Below are 25,409 nucleotides of genomic sequence, written 5' to 3'. Positions count from 1 at the left end.
GCTAAGAGTGCCCTCCACTTTGCCCAAACATTGACCAAATATGTCGATGGCGTCCATCCCCACATTAACCTTCATAACCCACTCTTTACCGAGCGAGGCGTCCTCGGACAGGACCTCCACGTCATCCTCGCTCGCCTTAGTGGTAGATGGTTCTTGGAATGTAAGCCCTTTATTTGATACAACCTCTGGTGGCACCTCTTGGCTTTGGTTGGCGGCAATCCTCTTTTTGTTATGGCCTTTCTTGCCAGCAACATCCTGGATGACGTTGGCTTGGGTTTTAGCAGCGTTGATTTCTCCGTCGTTTGTCATTCCCTTAGTCGTAACCTTCGCTCTGATACCACGTTGTCACGTCCTTAGTCTTCAACTAAGCGCACGTACGACACTTGACAACTCGCTCACGTTCTTGCACAACTTGCTCACGATCTTGCTATGCCAAGTCAGCTTAGATTACTACACTCAAGATCGCTAAGGGAATAGTAATTGAGAAAGACAAGAGAAATTTGCTAGAAGGAAGCTTTTTATTATAAGGTTCTTCCATGCAATTCCATAAGATTCTAAGGTCTTCCATGAGAAATCTCCATATTTCTCTAGAACCTTCTCACATAAGCTAGCCTCCTTTCCATGTAAGCATCCACATAGGCTTCCTACATGGAAAAAATACTTCCACATGGCGCCTAGGTGGCATGATGATGTGGCGGGTCATCACACTTAGCTGATTAAAGCAGCCATAAACATCAAATGTTGAAATTGATTTAACTAATAAACAAGCACGTGTTTAGATAAAATTGCCTAAACTAATAATAAACAATTAATGTGTTCCGTTAAAAAGTGCTTATAAGCACGTTCCAAGTTATAATGGCCTTAATGTTTACTTATAAAAATATAAATCAAGAAGTATCTTAACTATGAGAAGGACGAATGACAGAAATATAGCGAAGCAGTTAGAAATTTTGTTTTTGTTTTGGGGAAGGTAATTCAGAAATTATAAAAGAATTAATTACGAATAAAATAGTAAAATTCTTGTGGAACACGAGCACCTATCGACGAGCATAGTAAAGGTCAACAAACAACCAATCAACTAAGCCTCAACTCCAAAGTAGCTAAAGCTTGGATTTTCTCAGACCAAAAAGAAAACCTTGCTATCAGCTCAAAAGAAAACAGGATTCGTAGTACAAGAAATTACATTGAGGGAAGATCATTCTTAAAATATGTCTCACTTTTTGCTGTGAGTAAGTAAAACACTTTTTACATACCAGTTGACGTTTTCCACAATGGTACTCCATCAACATTTTGCATAAAATTCCAAAGGTTTTAAAGATCTTCTTTTGATGACTAATGTGAACGTTTATTAACAGATTAGCACCCAGAAAGTGCTATTTAGTTGCAAGGAAAAAACAAAGATACTTGTCAGATAACATTCTGCCATTTTATATATTTATTTATGTTTTTCGTTTGTTTATCTGTTCTTGTGCTTAATTGTTAGTAGTAATTTTTTTTTCTTTTAGAACACATCAGATTCTATATCACTTACTACAATTAATTCAATGCAACTTATATATAATCAATAAACCTGGAACTGGAAGGAGGAAAGGGCAATGATGTCACTACATGATATTTCCTGGAACAGACCCTAATTCAGTTAACTTACCTTGAAGTGTCTACAGCAATGGAAGAATCCTAAACGGCTCCATTCTTCTTAATTAAGATAACAGCAATTCAAAGAAATACACTTCCAAGGAATAAAAAATTTAGCTTTCTAAAACCCTACCAAAATTGGATAATAACCTACAAATTGTACCTCACATGCCAGAAGTTGAAGGAATACTGACACTTGTACTTCTATACTTGCTGCTTTAGAGGTCTGTGAGGCTTTGGTGCTGAAATCACAAAAACAAGAAGTACTTTTAACTTTTCGAAGAGACAAAAGCAATTTAGGTGCTTGAACTGTGAAAATGCATTGAACAGACAGATCAACTGCAAGCATGCAAAAAGAGATTGGTACAAATATGTGCAACACATCAAGAACAGATTAAAACTCATCTCACCTATTTACCTCTCTTCCGTCCTTACCAATAACCCTAGTCCCTACTGATAGCAAAATGTTGTTTTTTTGTTTTTTTTTAACTAAAGAAGGAAAATTATTTGAGTTATGCTAGCACTAATGCTCATAAAATTAATAAGTGCCACAACAGCAACAACATTAGAAAGAAACATGCAACACATAAAAAGATGAATGAATATTCATTTCTGAACTTGATGAGAACGGCCTGAGAGTCTTAGCATGTGTTTTGAATGCATATTCCCCGTATAAGACATATATTCCGAACCAATGAAGAGCCTAATTACTACTCTGTAATTGATAACAAATGAAAAAGAACACGGAATCAAAGTATGTTCTGTCATCAAACTTAGACATACTTATGTGGTGATGTGTGAATTGAGCACCTTCTCTGCTCTTCCAAACACCCCTCACCCCCCCAAAAAAAAAAAAAAAAATTAAAAGGGAAAAGAAAACATTAACCCTTTCAAAGCTTGAATGAAATGAAACCTTTATAAGCTGAAAAAGATTAATTGCAGTCCACCAGTTACGCTCATCTTTCAGAAAATGGTGCAAAACATCATTTATAAATTGTTAGGACCCCTGAAAGTCATGTCAATTGTGGTACTGAAGGGGCATCGTTTCTACAGACACAATACTATGTTTATATGCCAGGTGACAGCAATTAAACCACTCTTCTATATTGCAAGATTGGGACAAAAACCTCAGTCTTAGAACTGTAATATGTGAGAGTTTTTCTGAATTAATTAGATACGAAGCAAGTATCTAATATAAAAAACTACCACATGAATCAGCTCTGATTTCATTCAAGGGTAATTTCTATCAGGATTTCTAAATCTATTGATTCAGTTGCCAAACCATCAAATTTGATGACAATGACTGAAGAAAGCAGATATTAAGTTCCAAGCTGAAAATCCTAGTCTGTCCGTCATCGTCCACTTTCTGTATAGAGTATGTCAAAGGACTACTAGCATTACAATGTTATGGGAACAGAGGTATACCATTTGGATTTCCTTGCTCGTAGAAGCTCCGAAGAAGAGAGACTGCTTCAGAAGCCATTATTCCACCAGTGCATTTGAAACCCCTTCTTGATGAGGCAAATTCACTGTTAAAAATTGCAAGTAAAATAAATACCAAAGACCAGGAGGGTGGCAATGGTAAATGAACAGGAAAATTTAAAAACACTGAAAAATGCAGCACACCAACCACCTCTTTATCCCTGCTGGGAAAGGGAGAGGGGTGGATCTCCCTGAAGAAAGCACTAAACCCTTTATTTACACCTAAATACATGATCATGCAGCAGGTCTCCCAGAAGGAGCTGCTCCCTTGTTTTCCAAAATGGCTGGCTATGTCATTTACATTATATAATGATGAGCAAACATACATCTTTAGATGGATGCATTTCACATAATTCGGCAGGTAAGAATTGGTGATGGATGAAGAAGAGAAATGCAAATGATTAGGACGATATCAGGCTGGAGCAGTGTACTAATCCATAAGTCATGCATTCAGAATTTTCGTTTAAAGGAACCCAGACCCTTTCTTTTCTTACCAAGAAAACTCAAGACTCTTTCTCAATTTCTTGTTTTTCACTGTTAAAGGTCTCCATAGACAACTTTGGATATAATTATTGTTTCATTAGACAATAACCATTTGTTTAACACAAAGTTCAAGAACTGGCCAAAATTTTCCACTTCCAAGAAATCTCATAACTTTATCTCTCTAAACTTAGGCCAACCATCTCCATAGGTTTTGCATGAGCACACAGCTCATAGGTAGAATTAACTCGTGATTTCTGCTTCTGACCTTTAGTTCCACTAGATCTCCAGAGGATCAGGATTTATAGATCACAGATTTTTTAGTGTATCTAACAGGGGCATAAACAATTGATCTAACAAAAAGCTACCAGTTATGTTTTGTAACTTTCCATTAATTTTCCATTTGTCGCTGGATGCTTTTTCTTGAAAAGCTGAATTATCGAGAATAAAATTCAGTATATTAGTATCAGCGTGAGATCAAACCTAGCAGGAAGCTCAGAGCAGCTGGTATGCAGTGATAGTATAGATCCACAACCTCCAAATTTATCATTTCCACATCCATAATATGCCTCCTTTATTCCTAGCAGAAGAAACATGTTATGCTAGAGAAAGGTGCTAACGTTATATGAAGCAAGGCCAACAGCTAATGAAATGCTTCAACATACCAAGATATGACAGGGCTGCTGCACACATTATACATGGCTCACAGGTAACGTACAGAGTGCACTTTGAGAATCTTTCAGAAACTTCAAGAGGTGAAAGTCCATTTTTCTGCCACTGTTCAACTAGAAAATCAATTGCTTCCATCTCTGCATGTCTTGTAGCCTGGATTCACAGGAATGCTCAGTCAGGTTTACATGATTAGAGAATAAGTGCACCTTAACACAAAGCCTTAATTAATTAGTAAGAGCCCAGATTTAGCAATAAGAAGCAAACAATCAGGCAAGTATCAACTGCAATAACCTAATAAGAAATCAATTTCAAAAACATATAATGGTTATATATATTCTTCTTGGAGGGAGATAGTAAAAAATCCTTGCATTGATCAATGTTACGAAAATCTAAAGTTGAATAATCACCTACGGCATGTTATGAGGCAAACAATACGAAGATAGTTATGAAGAACAATCTTTTTCAAGGGTTAGCTTTTGATACACACACAAAAAATAATATAGCCAAGTGCATTTTTAGAAGACAGCTTTGTTTTCTTTTGGATATACCCCCCGCCGGTGTTATCAAAGGTGAAAAGCGCAAAAAAGCTCTAATGATGTTGGGGCTTTAAGCGCAAATAAAGTGTGGCCTTTGATGAAGAAAGGCACAAATGGAGAAAAAAAATACAAATATATATATGTGTAGTCCAATACTAATAATAAGAAGCATTAATAAAAAATATATGGACAAATAAATTGAGAAAAAATTACGATAAAGTGAAATATCAATTCTTTAGTGTCGCTTGTTCAGGATTATGCTCATTGGCAAGGAAAGTATGCCTTAGAGCCTTGATGACGTCACCGAAGCGCCCGCTAAGGGAGGCGAGTGCTCAACATGTTATGCGCCTCGCTTTAGGGCTTAAGTGTGCTTTAAGCGCGCCCTTGATAGCACTGCCCCACGCACCCCCACCCCCGGGCCAACATTGCGTTTTTTTTTTTTTTTTTCCCCTTGGTGACTCGAATCAACCTCAAGGTTGGAGGTAAACGGTTCTTTCTACTAGGATATCCCTCTATTTTCCATTTTTTAGAAAACACTTTTTGCAAAAGTCATGCTTTCGTCCAGCCTTCTGGTGCAAGTAACATGACTGAGCTTTAGGAAAAACATTGAAATGCTTTAGAGGCTATATTATAATATTTGTACAGTTGCAAAGTACCAGGGAGGGTGAGATATCACTACTGCAAATACAACCTCTTCATTACAGCACATCTTTTTCTTTGATACATTCATTACAACATGCAAGTGGACAGCATAGGCATATATGATTTATACAAATGAATACAAGTGTCCAAGATAGATTATATATAGCATACATATTGACATCAGGTTAGCACTGATAATCCAACCAAATGGTAGAAACCTGATAACCTTATTAAGAAAAATAGAGTTTAAACTTACATTTCTGGTTTCATTAGTTCGATTTCTTCCCGAGGCAATGACTTCCCCATCCTCAACAATTACGCAACTGGAATGAGGAAAAACATAATCAAATATGCGAACTGACCAAAGCACAACTGAAGAAACTTCAGCAGACAAGGACATCGGAAACTGCATCAAACGAGATACATGATTTAAGGGAAATTTTTTATTCCAGCCAAATCATGTTATGCTTTCGGATATGATTAGTCATCTAGAAAACTTTCACCATCTTAACCCAACCCTCCTCGTGCGGGCATAATGTTTGTGACATTGCTGCTACACAGCTTACATACTGTTCAACCTTTATTAAGGTTCGAGGGAGATTTTAATGGGAGGGGGCTTGACATTAGCAAAAATATTCCTCTACTATAAGAATGGGAAATTTTAATATGCATCCACAATGATCAACAAAGTAACACTCAAGGAGGCACAAATGGTTATGTCAACATGGGCCTAATTGAGGATGAAACCACCAAGGCACCTGTACATAAAGAGAAGGTTCTGTAGATGGAGTTAAACTGGATTAGACAGAATTCATTTCCAAAGTACACAAATATCTTTAACAAGAATCTCACCCAATTGGAACTTCAAGATTGTCCAATGCATCTTTTGCCTGGTTGAGGAAAGAAGTATTAGGAACGTGGGTAGAATGGCAAAGAAAGCAAAAGGAAACTTGTAACTAGGTTCTATATATGGTGACAAAACAAGAGAAGAAAGAGCACACTATACAGATTGCACAGATATGTGGTATCGAGTCAAGAGTTTTGGGCTACAAAGTCCTACCTGATTATTATACAGCTATTGTTTCATCATGACCCCAAGTGAAAGCCTTTTATCTCAGCTTATACCATTGTTTGTGAAGGAGACTTGCTTAAGATTGTATTAGTGAAACAAACTGGAATAAAGTAGTAGAAAACAACTATAAATGAACTTTATCAGCTCCCTAAATAATTATATAAATCTGACCTCATAATTTGAGTAATATTTATGCAACCAAACTTTCTTTATCCCAACTTAAACCACCAAAGAGATATATGAATAATGCAACATTGTACAAAATCCAGGTATATAAAGAATGTGAATCCTTCAATTTTATACCTCATTATCGATCCAAATGGGAAAAAGCATAATCAAATTGCTTGCTTTAACCTCAAAATATATTTATCTCATGCCGAGAAGAGGAGAACCTTTAATTTATAGTAGCAAAAGTTATTCCTACTCAAGACACGTCAAAAGTCATTACAGCGCAACAACGTGATACAGAATGAAAGGCGTAGATCCTAACATTGGAAACATATCTGGGACAGTTATGAGGAGATAATACAAATATTAGCTCTAAACTCTACTGAACTAAGATTTGAAGCTAAAATAACCAAAGAGTAGCCTAATAACAAGATCCTAAAAGATCAGGAAGACATATAAAATTCCTATCACTAGTACAAGTAGTAGCTTCTGATATTCTGAAAGATGCTACTAAAGCTGTTGCCAAAATCATTGGCAAGCCCGAGTCAGTTAAGCCCCTCATTGTTTTCCCATTTGGGTTTTATATATGTTTTCATATCTCACATTGACGGTTACCTGCTTGATGAAATTTCGCTCAAGAAAAGTTTATCAACTTCTTTTACTGAAGTTTAGTGGTAAAAAAGGAGCTTTTACTTGGGCTTTTCCATTCTCTGTGTTTCATCTATTACTTTGCTCCTTCAAATCATTGGTTAAACTTTCTTTTATTTTGCCCAAAATAAATTTCCTTTCTTTTTTGTTTACTAGTGATAGGAATATACTTACATCTTTAACAAACATGACTCAATTTACTTATCAACAATATAAGAGGTCCATATACCTGTTCTAAAGCAAGCTTCATAAATTCAAATGTCTCTTCCTTATAGTCTCTTGCCATCTGCAGTCAAATAAAACAGACAAAGGGTTTACAAAATACATTAGGGAAACAACATCTCCAGCCATTATAGGCATTTTCACAAACAGATGGTGTCCTACTATGAAATTTTACATGTAAATTACCAAAAAAAAAAAAAAAAAAAAAAAAAGAAAAAGAAAAAGAATGATTTAAATGGTGATTGGTATTCCTTCTCCTTCCCACCTTCTTCTCCGACACACTGTATACTCAAAACCTACCCCATCCATATTCGAAACTTAAACCTAACACCTTTCCATAAAACTCCTACAAATATGTAACAACAGAGAATAGCCAAAAAGAGAACCCACCAAGGAATCATCGATGGACTTTGCGGAAAAGCTCATCTCATGCGACCTCTCTCGTCAGAAGACCTGATCTCCGAGCAAAGCTGAAAGGATCCAGTCTTCTCTCTCTATCATTTTCTTGATTATGAATTTGGATTATATCACTTTTCTTTCTCCAATTTGTTGTTTTTAGTGTAAAATTATCCTTAAAATTGTCGGGCGATTCAAGTAATTGGTTGTTGTTTATATGTTTCTTGCTCTTGAGTTCACAAAGTTTGGTGTTGTTACCAGACAACTGACCCAGAGACATAGCAATAAGAATCTCTTATTCTGCCTTGCTCAATTATTCTGTTTATTATTTCAATTCATCATATTCTATTATTTCAATCTAGCAATTTAAGATTGAGACACTGTTTAGTCATTTTAATCTGCGTGTCCTTGAACCACATAAACAAAAAATAGTTTCAACTCACAATAAATGCTCAAATACCTGAAAACAGACGATGATGGTGGGTTAAAAACTTGAAATCGTGAAACTAGATCACCAGAAAAATAAAATAGATCACGATGCCAATTAGTATCAAAATTCAGTCATTCTGCAAAGCAAATGATTCAATAATTATGGCCTTGCAGCAAGCAATCACAGGGCAAAAAGAACCAACCAGAGAAAGAGGCATGCTTCGGAGACGAAAGCTTTATGCAAAGAAGGAAACAACAAGCCTACTCCGGAAAATGGAATCTGTTGCAAGTACGAAAGCCTGCTGTTTGGTATGCAGCAACTACTATCACTCAAGTAGACTTTTGTTGCACTTGCATGCGGTTGGTGCATTTAGGCGTCGGCGATAGTTATGCAGAGATTATAATGCAGTAAATCATTTATAATGAAGGAATTCTTATTGACACACGTATTCTTATTCCATATTATATCCTTCATAATATATAATGTGACCATTATTTGATACTGTCAATTACACGCTGCAAAAAATTGTGCAAGAACTACTTTTTCTCATGCGACAACCAATCAATTGCATAAGTTATGCAAGGACTATTTTCTAATCTATCTAACCAAGCCTCATATTATCTTATGCAAATTTCATTTTAAGGAGAATACATAAAGACTCCCTCAACAAGTCTCCGATTTTCAATGAGACACTTAAACTTAGCGGGGGTCCTATGACACCCATGAATCCATTTTAAATTGTATTAATAGCCCATTTTACGCCTACATGATGGGAGTGCTTAGCACTTCCAAGCAGAGAAAATTTTAAGCCAGAAGTTAGTCTAATTTCCAGTTATGTCATTAAAATAGAGGTCTATTATTGAACACAATCAGTTGCAACCATATAGCATAATGCACCAAAAAGATGATCCATTGTATGATTTGCCAACAAGAATTTCCACATCAACGCAGGGCAGCGAAGTTCATGACACAGCGTGAAGCTAACACATACCTCGACCACTGCTAGACACAACAACAACACCAACAACAACCCAGTGAAATCCCACACCGTGGGGTCTGGGGAGGGTAGTAGGACGGCTGTTTCCGAAAGACCCTCGGCTCAATAGAAAGCATAAAAGAGGTCAGATAAGGCCAAGAAAATTCAGAGCGATATGGAAATGAAAATAACGAAAGCGACTAAGCCATGAAGAAGCAGTTTGCAAAGGGGCAGTGGCTATCACAAATAAAATAAGATAATCAAAGTACAGAATAACAGATATTAGCAGAAATCAAAGCATAAGAACTTATATCGCGATAATGTGACTACTAATATGAAAGGGTAAACGATACTATCTACTAGTCTTCTACCCTAATTTGAGTCCTCCATACCCTCCTATCTAAGGTCATGTTCTCGGTAAGCTGTAACTGCGCCATGTCTTGTCTAATCACCTCTCCCCAATACTTCTTCGGCCTACCCCTACCTCTTCTGAAACCATCCATGGCCAACCTCTCACACCTCCGCACTGGGGCATCTGTGCCTCTCCTCTTCACATGTCCAAACCATCTCAGTCTCGCTTCCCGCATCTTGTCTTCCACTGAGGCCACTCCCACCTTGTCCTAGATAGCCTCATTCCTAATCCTATCACTCCTGGTGTGCCCACACATCCATCTCAACATTCTCATCTCGGCAACTTTCATCTTTTGAACGTGAGAGATCTTAATTGGCCAACACTCCGCCCCATACAACATAGTCGGTCTAACCACCACTTTGTAGAACTTGCCCTTAAGTTGTGGTGGCACCTTCCTATCACATAGCACTCCGGAAGCGAGCCTCCATTTCATCCACCCTGCCCCAATACGTTGTGTGACCTACTGCTAGACACATTTATGGCAAAATCACCCCACACGACAACCGACAACCTTTGATTACTTAGACTTCACCAAATAAGCCTAAATGTCATTGTGGCATTTTCTCAAACACATGGTGGGCACTATTCTTTGAGTGCTAACAACTAAGACAATGTTTCACCCTCCCAAATAAGTGGGAATTATAGTTCATCCCACTACAATAACAAGCGACCAAGCAATTCCATGGAACAATTCAGATTTACACGTGAAAATTTTGCCTCAATTTTGGTTACTCAACAAACAGGCCTAAATCACTGTAGCAATTAATCGAACACATGGTAGGCCCTATTTATGGAGTGTCGAGAAGAGAGAAGAGTGAATTACCTGGTGGTGAAGTTGACCGGAGATGGTAGAAACAAACAAGGCGTAAGTGCTTATTTTATTCTCAGAGTAACCATGTATATTGCTAAAATGTGGGATGATGTTACAAAAATATTTCAATGGAGTCACGGGTCGTTTCGTTTAGTACCAAACTAAATTATTCGTGGTAGGACTAATTTATCCCGTCCCAGAGGTGGGATAAAATAATTCAAAGTTTGACGGGATAAGTGGGACATTAACTTTGAGCTTCATTTTATTTTATACCTTTTAACAAACGGTGTGTAAAATTATTCTTAAACTTATGAGATATCATACCTTATCATGCGTATCAAATGACTAAAGCGACTTATAAAGAAAAGGGATATTTACAAAAATATACAACCCAACATAATATATTACACGTACATACACATATTTTTTGTTTACATTCGCATAACCAACTTTTTTATTTTTTTCTGTAACAGTGCTTATACACACGATATACAACGTTGTACGACATTATACAACGATATACACTTACGGTAAACAATGTGTCCTTATTGTATAAAAGTGTATTAAGAGGTGTTTAAAGAAAAACTGGAGTAAACTGGGTAACTAAGGAAAAACTGGACTAATCCTTGTACATATTCTTTCCCAGTATTTATAGATTTTCCCTAAAAAAGATTGGATAGCACCCTTTCCTTGAAGTTATCGGGTCATCTCCCACATATATAGTTCTTCCACGTTCCTTTTTTATATACTCTACTACTTTACTTGTTTACCCTTTTTTTGTTTTTAAGGTTAACCGAACATTATATTCATCTCAAAAAGTTGTTACAAGTGATTGAGGGGGTTTAATGCTACAAATTCTTCCTAGACTAGATTGAAAGCTAGCATAATCACCCCTACATATGGTTTAAGATGAAGTAAATGCTAAAGGTTTAAGGATATTTAACATTGTCCGAATCCTGCACAATGAAATACTAGCGTATACAAAAAGTAACTTATGGTAAACATCCTAAGGAGGATCATAGACGGTGGTTACTCTCAAAGCTGGTAATTCTGCATAGTTGTAGAATCTTGAATCCGGAGAGCTGTAACTCAGTGATGACAATTTGTCAGCCACTTGATTAACTTCTATGTAACAGTGCTTGATGTTGATATCATTAAGCTGGAGCAGTGATCTAAACCTCCTTGGATATCGGGGAAATCTTGATACGGATAGTAATGTAGTAAACAATCAACTTTGAGCCACTCTCAGCCATAATGTGATTATAGCCATTCTCTAGACTAGACATCCCTTCATCCCAAACAATAAAGAAGCTGCCTCAGCACAGTTACTAGTCCCTTCACCAAGAACTATTTAGAAAGCCATAATGAGATGGCCATTTGTGTCATTGAAGGAATAGGTCAAATGAAGATGTTGCAGTCTCTTGACTTGTCAAGAAACCAGCTTTCTGGTGTGATCCCTCAGGGCCTTGCTAATCTGACTTTTCAAAGTGTGTTGGACTTATCTGAGTGCAAAGTGTTGATACATCATCCTATAGTGGAAATGTTCAATTTGCACATTCTGAGCCTACGGTTCAACAAATTCTATGGCAGCATACCATCGATTATCTGTCAGCTTCAATTTCTTCAGATACTGGATCTTTCAGCAAATGGATTATCTGGGAATATTCCACAATGCTTCAACAATTTTACCTTATTGTATCAAGATGATAGTTCTGGTGAGCCAATGGAATTTATAGTCCAAGTTTTCTATGGCAAAATTCTCCGTCATTATTCGTACATCAGCGATCTATTGATTCAATGGAAAACCCAAGAGTCTGGTACAATAATCCTTTATTGTATATGAAGAGGTATTCCTGAAGAAATAGCTGAGATGAGAGGATTGAAATCTTTGAATCTTTCAAGAAATGATCTGAATGGAACTATCATTGAAGGAATAGGTCAAATGAAGATGTTGTAATCTCTTGACTTGTCAAGAAACCAGCTTTCTATTATGAACCTTAAGGGCCTTGCTAATTTGACTTTCTTACTGTGTTGGACTTGTCAAACAACCATTTATCGGGGAGAACTCCGTCCAGCACTCAATTGCCAAGTTTTGATACATCATCCTACAGTGGCGATGCTCAACTCCGCAGTCCTCCTCTTCAAGGATGTCCCGGATATGCTCCTCCTAGCCCCCCTATCGATCGTGGCAGCAACACCAATCTTCAAAAACATGATAACAATGATGAGTTTCCATCTCTGGGGCTTTATATGTCGATGTTGTTGGGTTTCTTTATCGCATTTTGGGGAATCTTGGACTGTTTAATTGTCAACCATTCTTGGAGGAATGCCTACTTCACATTCTTAACAGACATGAAAAGTTGGCTCCATATGATGTCAACAGTCTGCTCAGCAAGACTCAAGGGACAGCTAAGGAATTGAATAATGTAGAGTTTCTATGTACTTTATTTACTTTAAGAGTTAACCAATTCTCGTTATATTTTTCCTCTTTGGAGGTTCCTTTCCTGTTGTTGTGGTTTCTATGTGTAACTGTCACGACCCAACCCCGTAGGCCGTGACTGGTGCCCTAATTGGGCACCCTGACATGCATATCCATATCGAATCACATACAATTAGCATATACGGCCACAATTACTATATGCCGTCTCAAACTATATCAAACTGTATCGAACACATTTCAACGCAACCATATGCGGATATATATATATATATATATCAAAAAGCCGGCAAGGCTATCAAACATATCAAGAGCCGACAAGGCTAACAGATGTATCAAAAGCTGACAAGGCTAACGGATGGCACAACGGCCCAAAACATATACAAAGTGCACGCCGACAAGGCCGCCATAACGAATAGGGTCGTACAAACACATCTGTACAGAAGTAGGCACACACACCCACAAATACGTCTACAGACCTCTAAACAGACCAACAGAACATATGGCGGGAAAGGGCTCCGCCGTACCCCTGAACAAATATGTACATACACAACGAACAAAATGTATACCAAAATATGTGCTCTGAAATGAGAAGAGCACTCCAATGGCAGAAGGGGGTGTCCTATACTGGAGGATCACCAAACTGTGCGTCTGTACCTACGGGCCTGAAACGCAGCCCCCGAAGAAAGGGGGTCAGTACGAAATATGTACTGAGTATGCAAAGCAGAATGTACAGAAAGCAAATCTGAGATATAAACGAAATGGAAGTATCAAACATAAATGCAAATCCAACATATCAAAATTTGTTTACTTTCAAAAACATGTAAGTCATGCATCGGGTACAGAAGAATATGGTCGCCCACCCGTCGATGGCGCCATAACACAGCATAACACAAGAAAGTCTCAAATCTCCGTATCCCCGTCACATATCACATCACAACATAACGCCATACACAGCATAACACCACAATATAGGTGGAACCCGACTGTCACGACCCAGCCCCGTGGGCCGCAACTGGTGCCCTATTTGGACACCCCAAACAGACTTACATACCAAGTCGCCATATTATAGCTTAACTAAAATTTAATATTCATCATTTTAAACAGACTGAAAACAATTATTATCTTAAGCGGTCGCGCGTACAGGAATATCATATAAGAACCAAAAGAGGCGGCGGAATACACATCGCCGAATATATGCACATATACGAACATACAAATACAGGCCATTTGGCCGCATCCAAATCTGGTAGGTTGGCGGAATATACATCGCCAGACACATACACGTATACAGACAAATGGGCCGTTTTGGCCATAATAACAAACGGGACCGCATTAAGACGCAGATCATAAGCAAACGAACACACACACATGACCCATGACCCACATATATGACTACAGGCCTCTACACATCATAACGAAAGCATAGGACGGGACAGGGCCCCGCCGTACCCCAATAGTCAAATATACAGAAGCATATACATCGCAAAAGATATATACCAACATATGGGCTCCAGATCAAAAGGAGCACTCTGTAATAGCAGAATGTGTGGCCTACACTGGCGGATCACGAACCTCTGTACCTGCGGGCATGAAACGCAGCCCCCGAAGAAAGGGGGTCAGTACGAAAGATGTACTGAGTATGTAAAGCATAAAGTACAGAAATCCAAACCACAATTGAAGTGAAAAGTACAGAGAGGGAATACCGGGTCAGTATACCAAAAACCTATGCTGAAGACACATGTACATAATGCAAACAGAAATCATGCATAAGGCTCAGGAACGTGGTCACCACTCCGACGCTGGTGCCACAACACAACATACTCCAGAAGGTTTCAAATCTCCGTACGAACCCCGAACACATCATATCATCATACATATCATATCATCAAACATAACATATGCCATATCACATCATAACACCGTATGCAAACGGAACCCGGCCCTATGGCGAGGTCTCGGGAACCGTAACACATCATACTGCCGAATATGTCATAGTACGCACGATCACAAAACCGGCCCGGGATCCGGCGAACGATATCATAGTAATATGCACGAGCGGAGTAGTGAGAAACTAAATGCAATTTACATATAAAACATTTGTGAAGACTTGATGTAATCATATGACAACAAGTTAGGTAAACTAGTTTGAACAACTGAACAATATGAGGTCTGTCTCACAAAAGTACTTCTGAAATCGTATTTGTAGTTCAAAGTATATATTAGAATGTAATGTAGCAACTAAAACATTATTCTTTGGTAGCTAAAATCATAAGCAGAAGTTCCTTTTTGATATCATACAAAAGTAAGTCAAATAGGACAAACGAAGGAGGTCTCGGGGTTAGTGGGCCCACCTCGGGTCAAGTCGAGGTGGCGTACGTGATTTACAATCATTAGACTCTATGGAGTCATCCAGGAAAGTTTCAAGGCGATTCAGTTACGTTTGTGAAAGTTACGAATATTTGAACATTTCTTCCAACAAAATGTAAAGGTTCTAATTCAATTTCACTGAATGAAATAGTACTAAAAGTAAATTCGGATTTCCATGAACAGAATATTCCCCGAGGCTCAAATCCAAACCTAGTACACCTAGGACATGCCAAAAGAAGAAAAGGTAGGGCTTTACATACCTCAATCGCTCGCTAACCAAATCCCGACTCAAGTCTCGGGCTCTCCAATATCTACAATAATATTATCAATTACCAAATATTAGCTACAAGTACTTAGAAATCCAATTCTAACTGGTACTTGTCTACAGAAATTTCGGCAGCATTTCCCCTATATATTCGCCTATCCGAATTTCCAATTGCTCTCCTGTTGACACAAAAATACCAACAATAACATATGGACACAACCATATCTTCAATTCTTTTATTTCAACAAGAACAACAACATATCAAAACAGCCCCCAACTATAACATAACGATGCCCGAAATTCTAACGAACACTTACAATACACCAAGCAGCCCATATGCACTTCTTATACCTTATTTCATGCAATCTTTTCAGCAAATTTCAGGGAAATACAACAGCAGCCTCACGACACCACATCATCTATTCATATGCAACTAAACCACATTATTATCTCTATAATCCTTACAACAACCCACAACAATTTTAACTCCAACTCTAACCTTTAAATTCCTTCATTCTCATCACATAATCTATGATTACAACAAACAAAATATTAATTCAAATCAGTCCAACAATTTCAATTAAAACAGCCCCTAATCCATAAATCTCAACAAAACAACAAACGAGTTTATAATGTTGTTTTCTCCGTTCTAATTCGTTAAAACTCTAAATAAACACTTTAATAACATAAAAGGAATCTTATAAATACCTTAGCAGCAGCTCAACCACGAAAATTCCATTCCCCAAGACCAATATTTAGCTCAAATTGAAGGCAACGCAACGTACAACACTTTTCTCTTTATGAGCTTCGGGATTCGGGGCTCGGATTTCGATCAAAATGGCTTCCTTAGCCTAGGAGCTCTCTCTCTCTCTCTCTCTCTCTCTCTAATGTTTTTGGAGGATCTTAGCTGAAAATGATCAGCCCTCAAATGAATTTGCTATATATATTAACGTTAATGGGCCTCATGGGCCGAAACATTAGTGTTTGGATCGGGTCCAAACTTGCTGCCCTGCCAGCCCAAATTGCATCGTCCATATGTCCTTATCCAAATATCATTTTGACGAGCGGTTTGTTGCGTTGGAAACTATACTCGATGAACTTAATTTTAGGCTTTTGAAACACCTTAAAACTCCTCATATACTAGGAGATATGCCTCCAACAATATGGGCTAAAAATCTGGTCCGAGATTTTTCTGAAGTTGTTCGGATTCATTTCGTTCAGATTCGTTTAACTTCTAATCCTCTTCCGACCCTCATGTAACCTCTTATACATACATATACATACTCATATACATACATAACAATCCATACACATCTCGAAGGGTCCGGAGAATCACAATAACCTTAAACGTAACTAGAGAACTTACGAAGCTTCGACGAAACTCCAATCGCAAAAATATATTCATATCTTTTATCCATCCTCTATATCATTACTAATAATCTCAAATACTTTAAAAGGGCACTCACATTACCTCATATACGCTCATAACGCGATTTCAAATCCTTTAGGTTACGATGTCACCTCGGGATACTTAAGGCAACCATATATATATAACGATATTCTTACTAACTCGATTAACTTTCCTTGAACTTTCTTAACTCATTCTTTCTTGTCTTAATTAAAATAGCACGGACTCTTACGGGGTGTAACACCGACCCTCTTTTGCGAGTAGCTCGGTGAACCATAAACACAGCATAACTCCGGAGTATATCAAAATGCGCACGATAACAGAACCGGCCCGGGACTCGGCGAAAGGAATAACAGAATGCACGAATAGAGTCGTGAGTAGTCATATGCATAAAATCATTATCATAGCTTCAAACATAAGTAAAATGATCATATTTGAAATCAGAATAATGGTCATACCAAATTCTTTCAAAGATTCTCCGAATTACATAAAGAAAGGTCGCGGGACCCACGGACGGGTATCGACCTGAATCAGGCCCGCTTATGGAAAACATACACATTATACATCATGCAGACTCTTATAGAATTGTTGGAACAATCCGAGCCTTTATGCAAAAGATATGACATTCAAAAATTACGAAATTCATTAAAGTGAAGCTTTTTTTTGTACAAAGTTTGGAAATCCCTTCTTTCAAAAACATAATGGTTCATTTTTCATCAAATCATACATAAGAGTGCTAAGGAATATATAGATCATATCATGCTCGGATTCCGGATTTGGAATTTCCTTAAGGCTCTAATCTAGCCTATGTGAAACTAAGGCATGCCAAGAAAAGAAGGTTGCTTTACATACCTCGAACGCCCTCCAAGATAGCCAACCTAAAGTTAATCCCAATCTACGCCTCGGGCTCCCCAAGGTCTACAAGTACGCCAACGAATATCATACATTAGCCATGGGCAGTTAAGCAATTTATTCCAAACTAACTCTAAATTCTACAGAAAATTCGGCAGCACTTTCCCTGTAAATAGGCCAACCCGAGCATTTAACTCGTCCAAAATCAACAACACAACAACAATAACCAACCTAGCAACTCCAATAACCAATCTGAAAGACAATATCACATTAATACTCTCTTTTTCATCATTCAACAACAGTCATAATAACTAACTCGACGGCTTACATTCAAGCCTCATTATCGCTCATACATTCAATTTCCAACCCGAATCCTTACCAACAATATTCAAGAACATCCAAAACAATCCACATAATTGTTTTCCCAACAATCCAATAATTTTCCCAAGTTGGCCGATAACAGTCCCCAACCGAGAACAACCCTTTTTAACACATTCCTCATTTTCAAATCATGATTTGTATTGACAATTCACAATATAACGATGTCATTTTCATGGATATACAAATTACATCAAACGTACAATAAGCCTTAAATCAGCCCCTACCATTCCAACATCATTTTTGAGTCATTAAATGCTCAATTCCAACTAAAATTCATAACGACGACAATTAAAACGCTAAGCGATAGTAATGCGATCTTCGACATATTATAGGACTCACATTCGTCCACACTACACATATACATATGTTAATGGTCCTCATATATAAAGATTGCATTAAATGCACAAAGTTCTCCAAATCAGTCCGCACATTTATCATATCAAACTTGGGACATTAAACTCTCATTTCCAACATAAAAGTCATCGCAATAACCATTACGACGCTAAGCGATATTAATTCATTCTTGGCCACACATTGGGACCATATATACGGCCACACCCACATATGTACATATAGATGGTTCTAATTTATTTCTTCATCCTACCACAATCGACATGCTACAAGGAACTAATTCATCAACTCAATACCACACAACACACATATACTTCACACGGTCAACACACCCATCACACACCCCACTTCCAACATACTATATTTCATGATTTTCACCCATATTAACATACTACATGGTGCACAAAACATTCACAACTCATAAAACAAGAGAAATTCTTACCTTCCTTCTTTACTCCACAATGAGTTAGGGTTTGCAATCTTCTTAAATGAATGACTTGATCGCTCCAACGATGCTTTCACGTTACTTAAGGACCTCTAACTAGTTGATTCGTACCCAAGAAATATTTTTGGAGAGGCTAAAAAAATGATCTTGATTTTCCATGGTGCTAGCCGAGAGGTTGGAGGGGTTTTTTTCTCCTTCAACTTCTTGATATTTTAGTCTAATAGTCTGTTTGGCCAAGCTTATTTTTCGTCCAAAAGTACTTATTTTTTCAATAAGTGCTTATTTTAAAAAAAGTGAGTTGTTTGACCAAGCTTTTGGGAGAAAATAAGTACTTTTGAGGAGTAGCAAAAACAGTTTTTCAGAAGCTAAAAAAAATAGCTTTTGCCCAAAAGCACTTTTTTGAAAAGTACTTTTGAGAAAAATATACATATAACCACTTTTTAAAAGCTTGGCCAAACACTAATTGCTGTTCAAAAGTACTTTTTAAATTAATTGGCCAAACACAAACTGCTTTTAGCCAAAAATACTTTTTTTAAAAGTACTTTTGAAAAAAATACTTTTTAAAATAAACTGTTTTTAGAAGCTTGGCCAAACAGGCTATAAGTGTGGTGAATGAGAGAAAGATGAACTCTTGGTCATCTTTTAAGTCCACATGTATTGTACAAGTGATCATGGCCCACACAAGTGGTGGACTAATTAAAATTGACCACAAAAATTGTGTGGGCCATTTAAGGACCTACACGGCCAAGAGCCTCATTTTGTGCAAGATTTTAAATTCCAAATTTATGAATTGTGGTCCCAATTTTTCCTAAGTGTTCAATACCAACAATTTCATATATAACTTATGTTTCAAAATAAAATCAATTGGTCAAAAGTCCCGACTTCAAATCCCGGATTAGTCTTGATCTTAAATTATCACAGTTAATCCGGGTTGTCCCAATGTATAAAAATACGGGACGTAACAGTAACTCTTCTCTAAGAGCAATAAGCAAACATATAAATTCTCTGTCATCCCTTGGATTTCTAATGTTTCAATTCCACCTTGGTGAATGCAATTGAAGACATACAGAAGTTTTAGAATTCTCATAGGGAAAATGCAAATTGCTAAGGATAAAAATGAGAAGGATATCGGAATTATAAGCAGTTCCCTTCTGCACTTAAAGAGTCCTAGAAGGAAACCAAAGGACAAAAACAGAAGCTAGAAATGCTTGAAGCTTCATGAATTGCCAAATTAAAACCATACTAGAACCACAACAAATCCGAAAGAGCAAAAGCAAGGAGTCATTTAAAATTAATCAGTCTTAGTTTCATTTTGCTAAATTTCTACAGATAATTACTTTTAGAAACTGTAACTGAAAATGTGATTTTCTATTTCAAAAAATAAAAATAAAAAAAAAGATGGAGGAGGATGGCAGAAGGTGTCAAAATCTCAAAAAGATTGCAACTTTGTCTTGTTCTTTTCTGCAACTTTTTTAAGGCAAATTTGGATCACAATGGCAGGATATGAATCCAACACTCAAGACACAGGAAGTAGAAAGAGTACATAGGCTTGGTTTACAAATCTTGTGGTTGACACTCCTTATTAGTTCAGGAGAATATCAGCTAGGCATGGCTTTATGTGTTTGTTCATCTTTTACTTTAAAAGCCAGATAACAACAATGAATACCTCCTATAACACCAATTGCAGATTTAAGAAAAACAGCAGACACAAGCAAAGATCCTATAAAATAAGTATTATTAATAATGTGTTAACAATAATTAATTCCTGAATTGAATTGTCTTTTCTTAAAAGTTATGTTCATAACCAACTTAAGACACAGGAAGTAGAAAGAGCACATAGGTGTGGTGTGAAAATCTACTGGTTTACACTCTTATTAGTTCAGGAGAATATCAGCTAGGCATGGCTTTATTTGTTTGTTCATCTTTTACTTTAAAAGCCAGATAACAACAATGAATACCTCCTATAACACCAATTGCAGATTTAAGAAAAACAGTAGACACAAGCAAAGATCACATGAAATGAGTTAATAATGTGTTAACAACAATTAATCCTGAATTGAATTCTCTTTTCTTAGAAGTTATGCTAATTCTAATTAGAGTGGTACATAACCAACTCAAGACACAAGAAGTAGAAAGAGCAAATATGTGTGGTGATGAAATCTACTGGTTCACACTCTCTTATTAGTTCAGGAGAACATCAGCTAGCATGCTTTATTTGTTTGTTCATCTTTTACTTTAAAAGCCAGATAACAACAATGAATACCTCCTATAACCCCAATTGCAGATTTAAGAAAAACAGTAGACACAAGCAAAGATCACATGAAATAAGTATTATTTATAATGTGTTAACAATAATTAATTCCTGAATTGAATTGTTATTTCTTAAAAGTTATGTTCATTCTAATTAGAGTAGTAACCAACTTATTCATTTAGTAACAAACTTTTGAATTGGCTGGGTTAAATTCTCATCTATATAAAGCCTCTCTAATCATGAACATAGGATGAGATATTATTCTTAACCATTTCCCTGACAGTTCTTCTTGATCACTAGACCAGTTTTGATATATATATTGATGTTCAACTTCCTTTGATCCTTTATTCTAATTTTCAGTATCTTCTCCTTCCTATCGTTACAATTCTCTTGCACGGTTTTACTCCATTTGACTATTTTTGATATTCTCCGATCAGTATATCTACTAACTGCATCAATGAGGTTCACTACTACTATTGTCATGACTTGGTTATCCATTTTATGCTACGGAGATTGTCAACAAATAACACAACCTCCTAATGCAACAGTAGCACTAGATGGCACGGGCAATTATACGGCAATAATGGCTGCCGTTTTAGCAGCTCCAAACAACAGTGTTGCATATTACTACATCAAAATAAAACAAGGAACCTACAATGAGTATGTCCAAATCGAAAGCTGGAAAACGAACATAGTTTTCATTGGAGAAGGGATGGGCAAAACCATAATATCTGGAAATAAAAGCTATGTTGGGGGCATCGGGAAAGCTTATACTGCAACAGTGGGTGCGTAATCTGTGTTCATTTTCAAAATAACTAATTTCTCGAATTATTCACTTTAACAGTAGATCATTCCTTGTTATTACGCATCACTGATTCGGTTCATTGTCTTTTCACTTTTCAGGGGTGAATGGCCAAGGCTTCATAGCCCAAGGAATCACTTTTAGGAACATAGCTGGAGCTAAAATGCTACAGGCAGTAGCATTAAGAGCGGAAGCAGAATTTCTTACCTTCTATCAGTGCCGTTTTGAGGGTTATCAAGATACTCTATACACAAAATACGATAAACAGTTTTATAGGGACTGCGATATCTTGGGAACTATAGACTTTATGTGTGGTGACGCATCTGCAGTGTTCCAGAACTGTTTAATCGAAGTACGCGAGCCTCTGCGTGGCCAATATATTACCATCACAGCGGAACAAAAAGATCATGAGGCTGCTCGAACAGGACTAGTGTTGCAAAACTGCACCTTAAAAGCTATCCCCGACTTGGTGAAAGCGGGTAACATCACTATGTATTTAGGTCGCCCATGGGGTAACTTCTCAACAACTGTGATTATGCAAAGTTATATAGAACTACTGATAAATCCAAGAGGATGGATTGAATTTGAGGGAAGGCCCCTAGTTCGCCCATTTTATATGGAATATAGAAATAGAGGACAAGGTGCAGATACAAAGGGACGTGTGAAGTGGGAAAATGCCACCGATGATTCAATGGTCGCATCAAGGTTTACTGTCAGGAATTTCATAGGCGGCGACAAATGGATACTCCCCACAGTTCCACATTATTTGGATCTCCTGTGAATTCTGTCTTTTGTAACTCATGAATTTTCTCTGTCAGATTTTCCTCAGTTTGCAACTTCAACTCGTGTTAACATCTATACTGTTCTGCTTCTGTGGATTGGATTAGAGGTTAATCTCACTTTTCTAGTTATGTAATATGAATGGTATGCTGGAATTACTGGAATATGAGCATATAATCTCTGTTTGTGTCTACTGGTTTTCTTAAATCTGCAATTGGCTTATAGGAGGTATTCATTGTTGCTATCTGTTATTGAAAAGAGAAAAGATGAAACAGAAAATTTGGATTCATGAACCATTGTGATCCAAATTTGCCTTTGAAAAAGCTGCAGAAAAGAATAAGACAATTGCAGTCTTTTTGATATTCTGATACCTATTGCCCTCTTTTTTTGTTTTGGAAAACAAATCACATTTTCAGTTGTTACAGTTTTTAAAGGTAAATTATCTGTAGTAATTCATCAAAATGAAACTATTACTAACTAAATCCAGATGGCTTCTTGTTTTTTGTTCATTCGCATTTGCTTCTAGTTGTGGTGTTAGTTTGGCAATTCATGAAGCTTCAAGCATTTCCAGCTTCTATTTTTGTCCCCATGATTTCCTTCTAGGATTACTTCTAAATGACAAGGAAACTATTAAATGCTTTTTGGAGAAAGTAGGATTCAAAGTGCAGAAGGAAACACAAATGACTCTTCTGAATAAGCTTGAGTTGCTGCAGTATTCGTAATTACTAAACCTCTAGAAGCGGATCCAGGATTTGAATTTTATGGCTCAGGATTCTGAAACTGATGTATGTCCTCAATCATAATTTTCTACATCTTGTATTCACCAAGATGGAAATGAAACATTAAAAATCCAAAGGGAGAAGAAAAGAACTTACATGTTCCCTTATTACACAATAACAAGAGGCAAGCAGCTCTCAAAGGGAGGAAAAAGATCAAGAAAACAACTTAACTCTTGAAAGTAAACAAAGTTCATAGAAACTTTACAGTTATCAGGCCCTTATAAGCTTTCCCTGAGTCCTCCACAGCAGAATCTTGATGCAATATGGAGCCAACTCTTCATGTCTGATACTGTGAAGCAGGCATTCCTCCAAGAACGGTTGACAATTAAACATCCCAAGAATCCCCAAATTGAGATAAAGAAACCTAGCACCATCGATATATAAAACTCCAGAGACGGAAACTCCTCATCATAATCATGTTCTTGAGGACTGGTGTTACTGCCATGATCGATACATGGGCTAGGAGGAACAAATCCGGGACATTCTTGAAGAGGAGGACCACAGAGTTGAGCATTACCACTGTAGGATGATCTGTCAAAACTTTGCAGTTGAGTGCTTGACGGAATGCTTCCCGATAAGTAGTGGTTTGACAAGTCCAACACACTAGAGAAAGTCAAATTAGCAAGGCCCTGAGGGATCAAACCAGAAAGCTAGTTTATTGACAAGTCAAGAGACTCCAACATCGTCATTTGACCAATTCCTTCAATGACAGTTCCATTCAGATCATTTCTTGAAAGATTCAAAGATTCAAAGATTTCAATCCTCTCATCTCAGCTAGTTCTTCAGGAACACCTCCAACCAATTCATTACTCGAAAAATAAATAGTATTCAGATATAATAAGGGATTCTTGTACTCAGACTCCTGGTTTTTCATTTGAACCAATAGATTGCCTATGTACGAGTAATGGCGATGAATTTTGCCATAGAAACCTTGGACTAAAAATTCCATTGGATCACCAGAACTATCATCTTGATACAATAAGGTCAAATTGTTGAAGCATTGTGGAATTTTTCCGGATAATCCATTTGCTGAAAGGTCCAGTATCTGAAAATTGAATGTGGAGCTTTTCCAGAGAAATTGTTATAAGCTAGATTACGCATATTCATCCAACAATCAGGAAGTTCTTCCGAGAATTGGTTGTGTGACAAGTCAAGAGAAGTGGCGGCAGTTATACTTTAACAAATGGAAGAAATGGATCCCAAAAACTGTTTTTTAGCAGGTAAAATATTTGGACATTGGTAGGAACTAGTGGTAAAGGTCCTGAAAAGTTGTTAGAGCTTAAATCTATAGCTATGACCAGTTGCACACTTCCTCCATCAGCATCTTGTATTCACAGACACACATTTTAATCAACTAAAAGTATTTTTGCCACATCACCTTTATTATAAATTTGAGAGACAAAGCTTTTAAGAACCATGGGACCCATAATACAAAATTGCAATATTCCTCACCCTTTCAGAAGTTTAAGATAGAATCAATGGCTGGGACCCACGATAACACAACTAGTTTTATCACAAGTTTTGACGGATCACCAAAAGTTGAGTTGTTCATAAATTTTGTTGAATTATCAAAACTTAGGGTAACATTTAGAACATACAAGCAAGTTCTGGTGATTTGGTAAAAGTTGTGAACAATTGAACTTTAGCGATCCGTCAAAAATTATGATGAACGCTAAAATCGTCCTATTCGTCCAAATAACCCATAT

At 37.1% G+C, this 25,409-nt stretch overlaps 2 protein-coding genes across 7 annotated transcripts; one reads left to right on the top strand and one right to left on the bottom strand.

Moving 5' to 3' along the window:
- Positions 1 to 1,536: 1,536 nt before the first annotated feature.
- On the bottom strand, positions 1,537 to 10,815 carry LOC132603221 (tRNA-specific adenosine deaminase TAD2). 6 transcript variants are annotated; one of them, XM_060316166.1, is made up of 10 exons: positions 10,595 to 10,815; positions 8,414 to 8,519; positions 7,948 to 8,027; positions 7,565 to 7,621; positions 6,300 to 6,337; positions 5,704 to 5,770; positions 4,263 to 4,422; positions 4,081 to 4,177; positions 3,061 to 3,164; positions 1,537 to 1,877 (listed from the first exon to the last, which is right to left on the bottom strand). In XM_060316166.1, exons 3-10 carry the CDS (start codon positions 7,981 to 7,983, stop codon positions 1,840 to 1,842), a joined length of 597 nt encoding a protein of 198 aa, XP_060172149.1. In that variant the 5' UTR covers positions 7,984 to 8,027; positions 8,414 to 8,519; positions 10,595 to 10,815; the 3' UTR covers positions 1,537 to 1,839. The 6 variants fall into 6 exon arrangements, with proteins under 6 accessions (XP_060172149.1, XP_060172150.1, XP_060172151.1 ...); XM_060316167.1 differs by lacking the exon at positions 10,595 to 10,815 and adding an exon at positions 9,375 to 10,562; XM_060316168.1 differs by lacking the exon at positions 8,414 to 8,519.
- Positions 10,816 to 11,951: 1,136 nt separating this feature from the next.
- LOC132601335 (pectinesterase/pectinesterase inhibitor PPE8B-like) lies at positions 11,952 to 23,646 on the top strand. The gene is made up of 6 exons (XM_060314432.1): positions 11,952 to 12,399; positions 21,780 to 22,127; positions 22,246 to 22,856; positions 22,974 to 23,056; positions 23,150 to 23,152; positions 23,451 to 23,646. Exons 1-6 carry the CDS (start codon positions 11,952 to 11,954, stop codon positions 23,644 to 23,646), a joined length of 1,689 nt encoding a protein of 562 aa, XP_060170415.1.
- Positions 23,647 to 25,409: the final 1,763 nt, after the last annotated feature.

Source organism: Lycium barbarum, chromosome 7, assembly GCF_019175385.1.
Source record: "Lycium barbarum isolate Lr01 chromosome 7, ASM1917538v2, whole genome shotgun sequence".
In the NCBI taxonomy this organism is placed as follows: Eukaryota; Viridiplantae; Streptophyta; class Magnoliopsida; order Solanales; family Solanaceae; genus Lycium; species Lycium barbarum.
The sequence above is the reverse complement of the archived record's forward strand: the minus strand, read 5'-3'. Positions and strand labels throughout refer to the sequence as shown.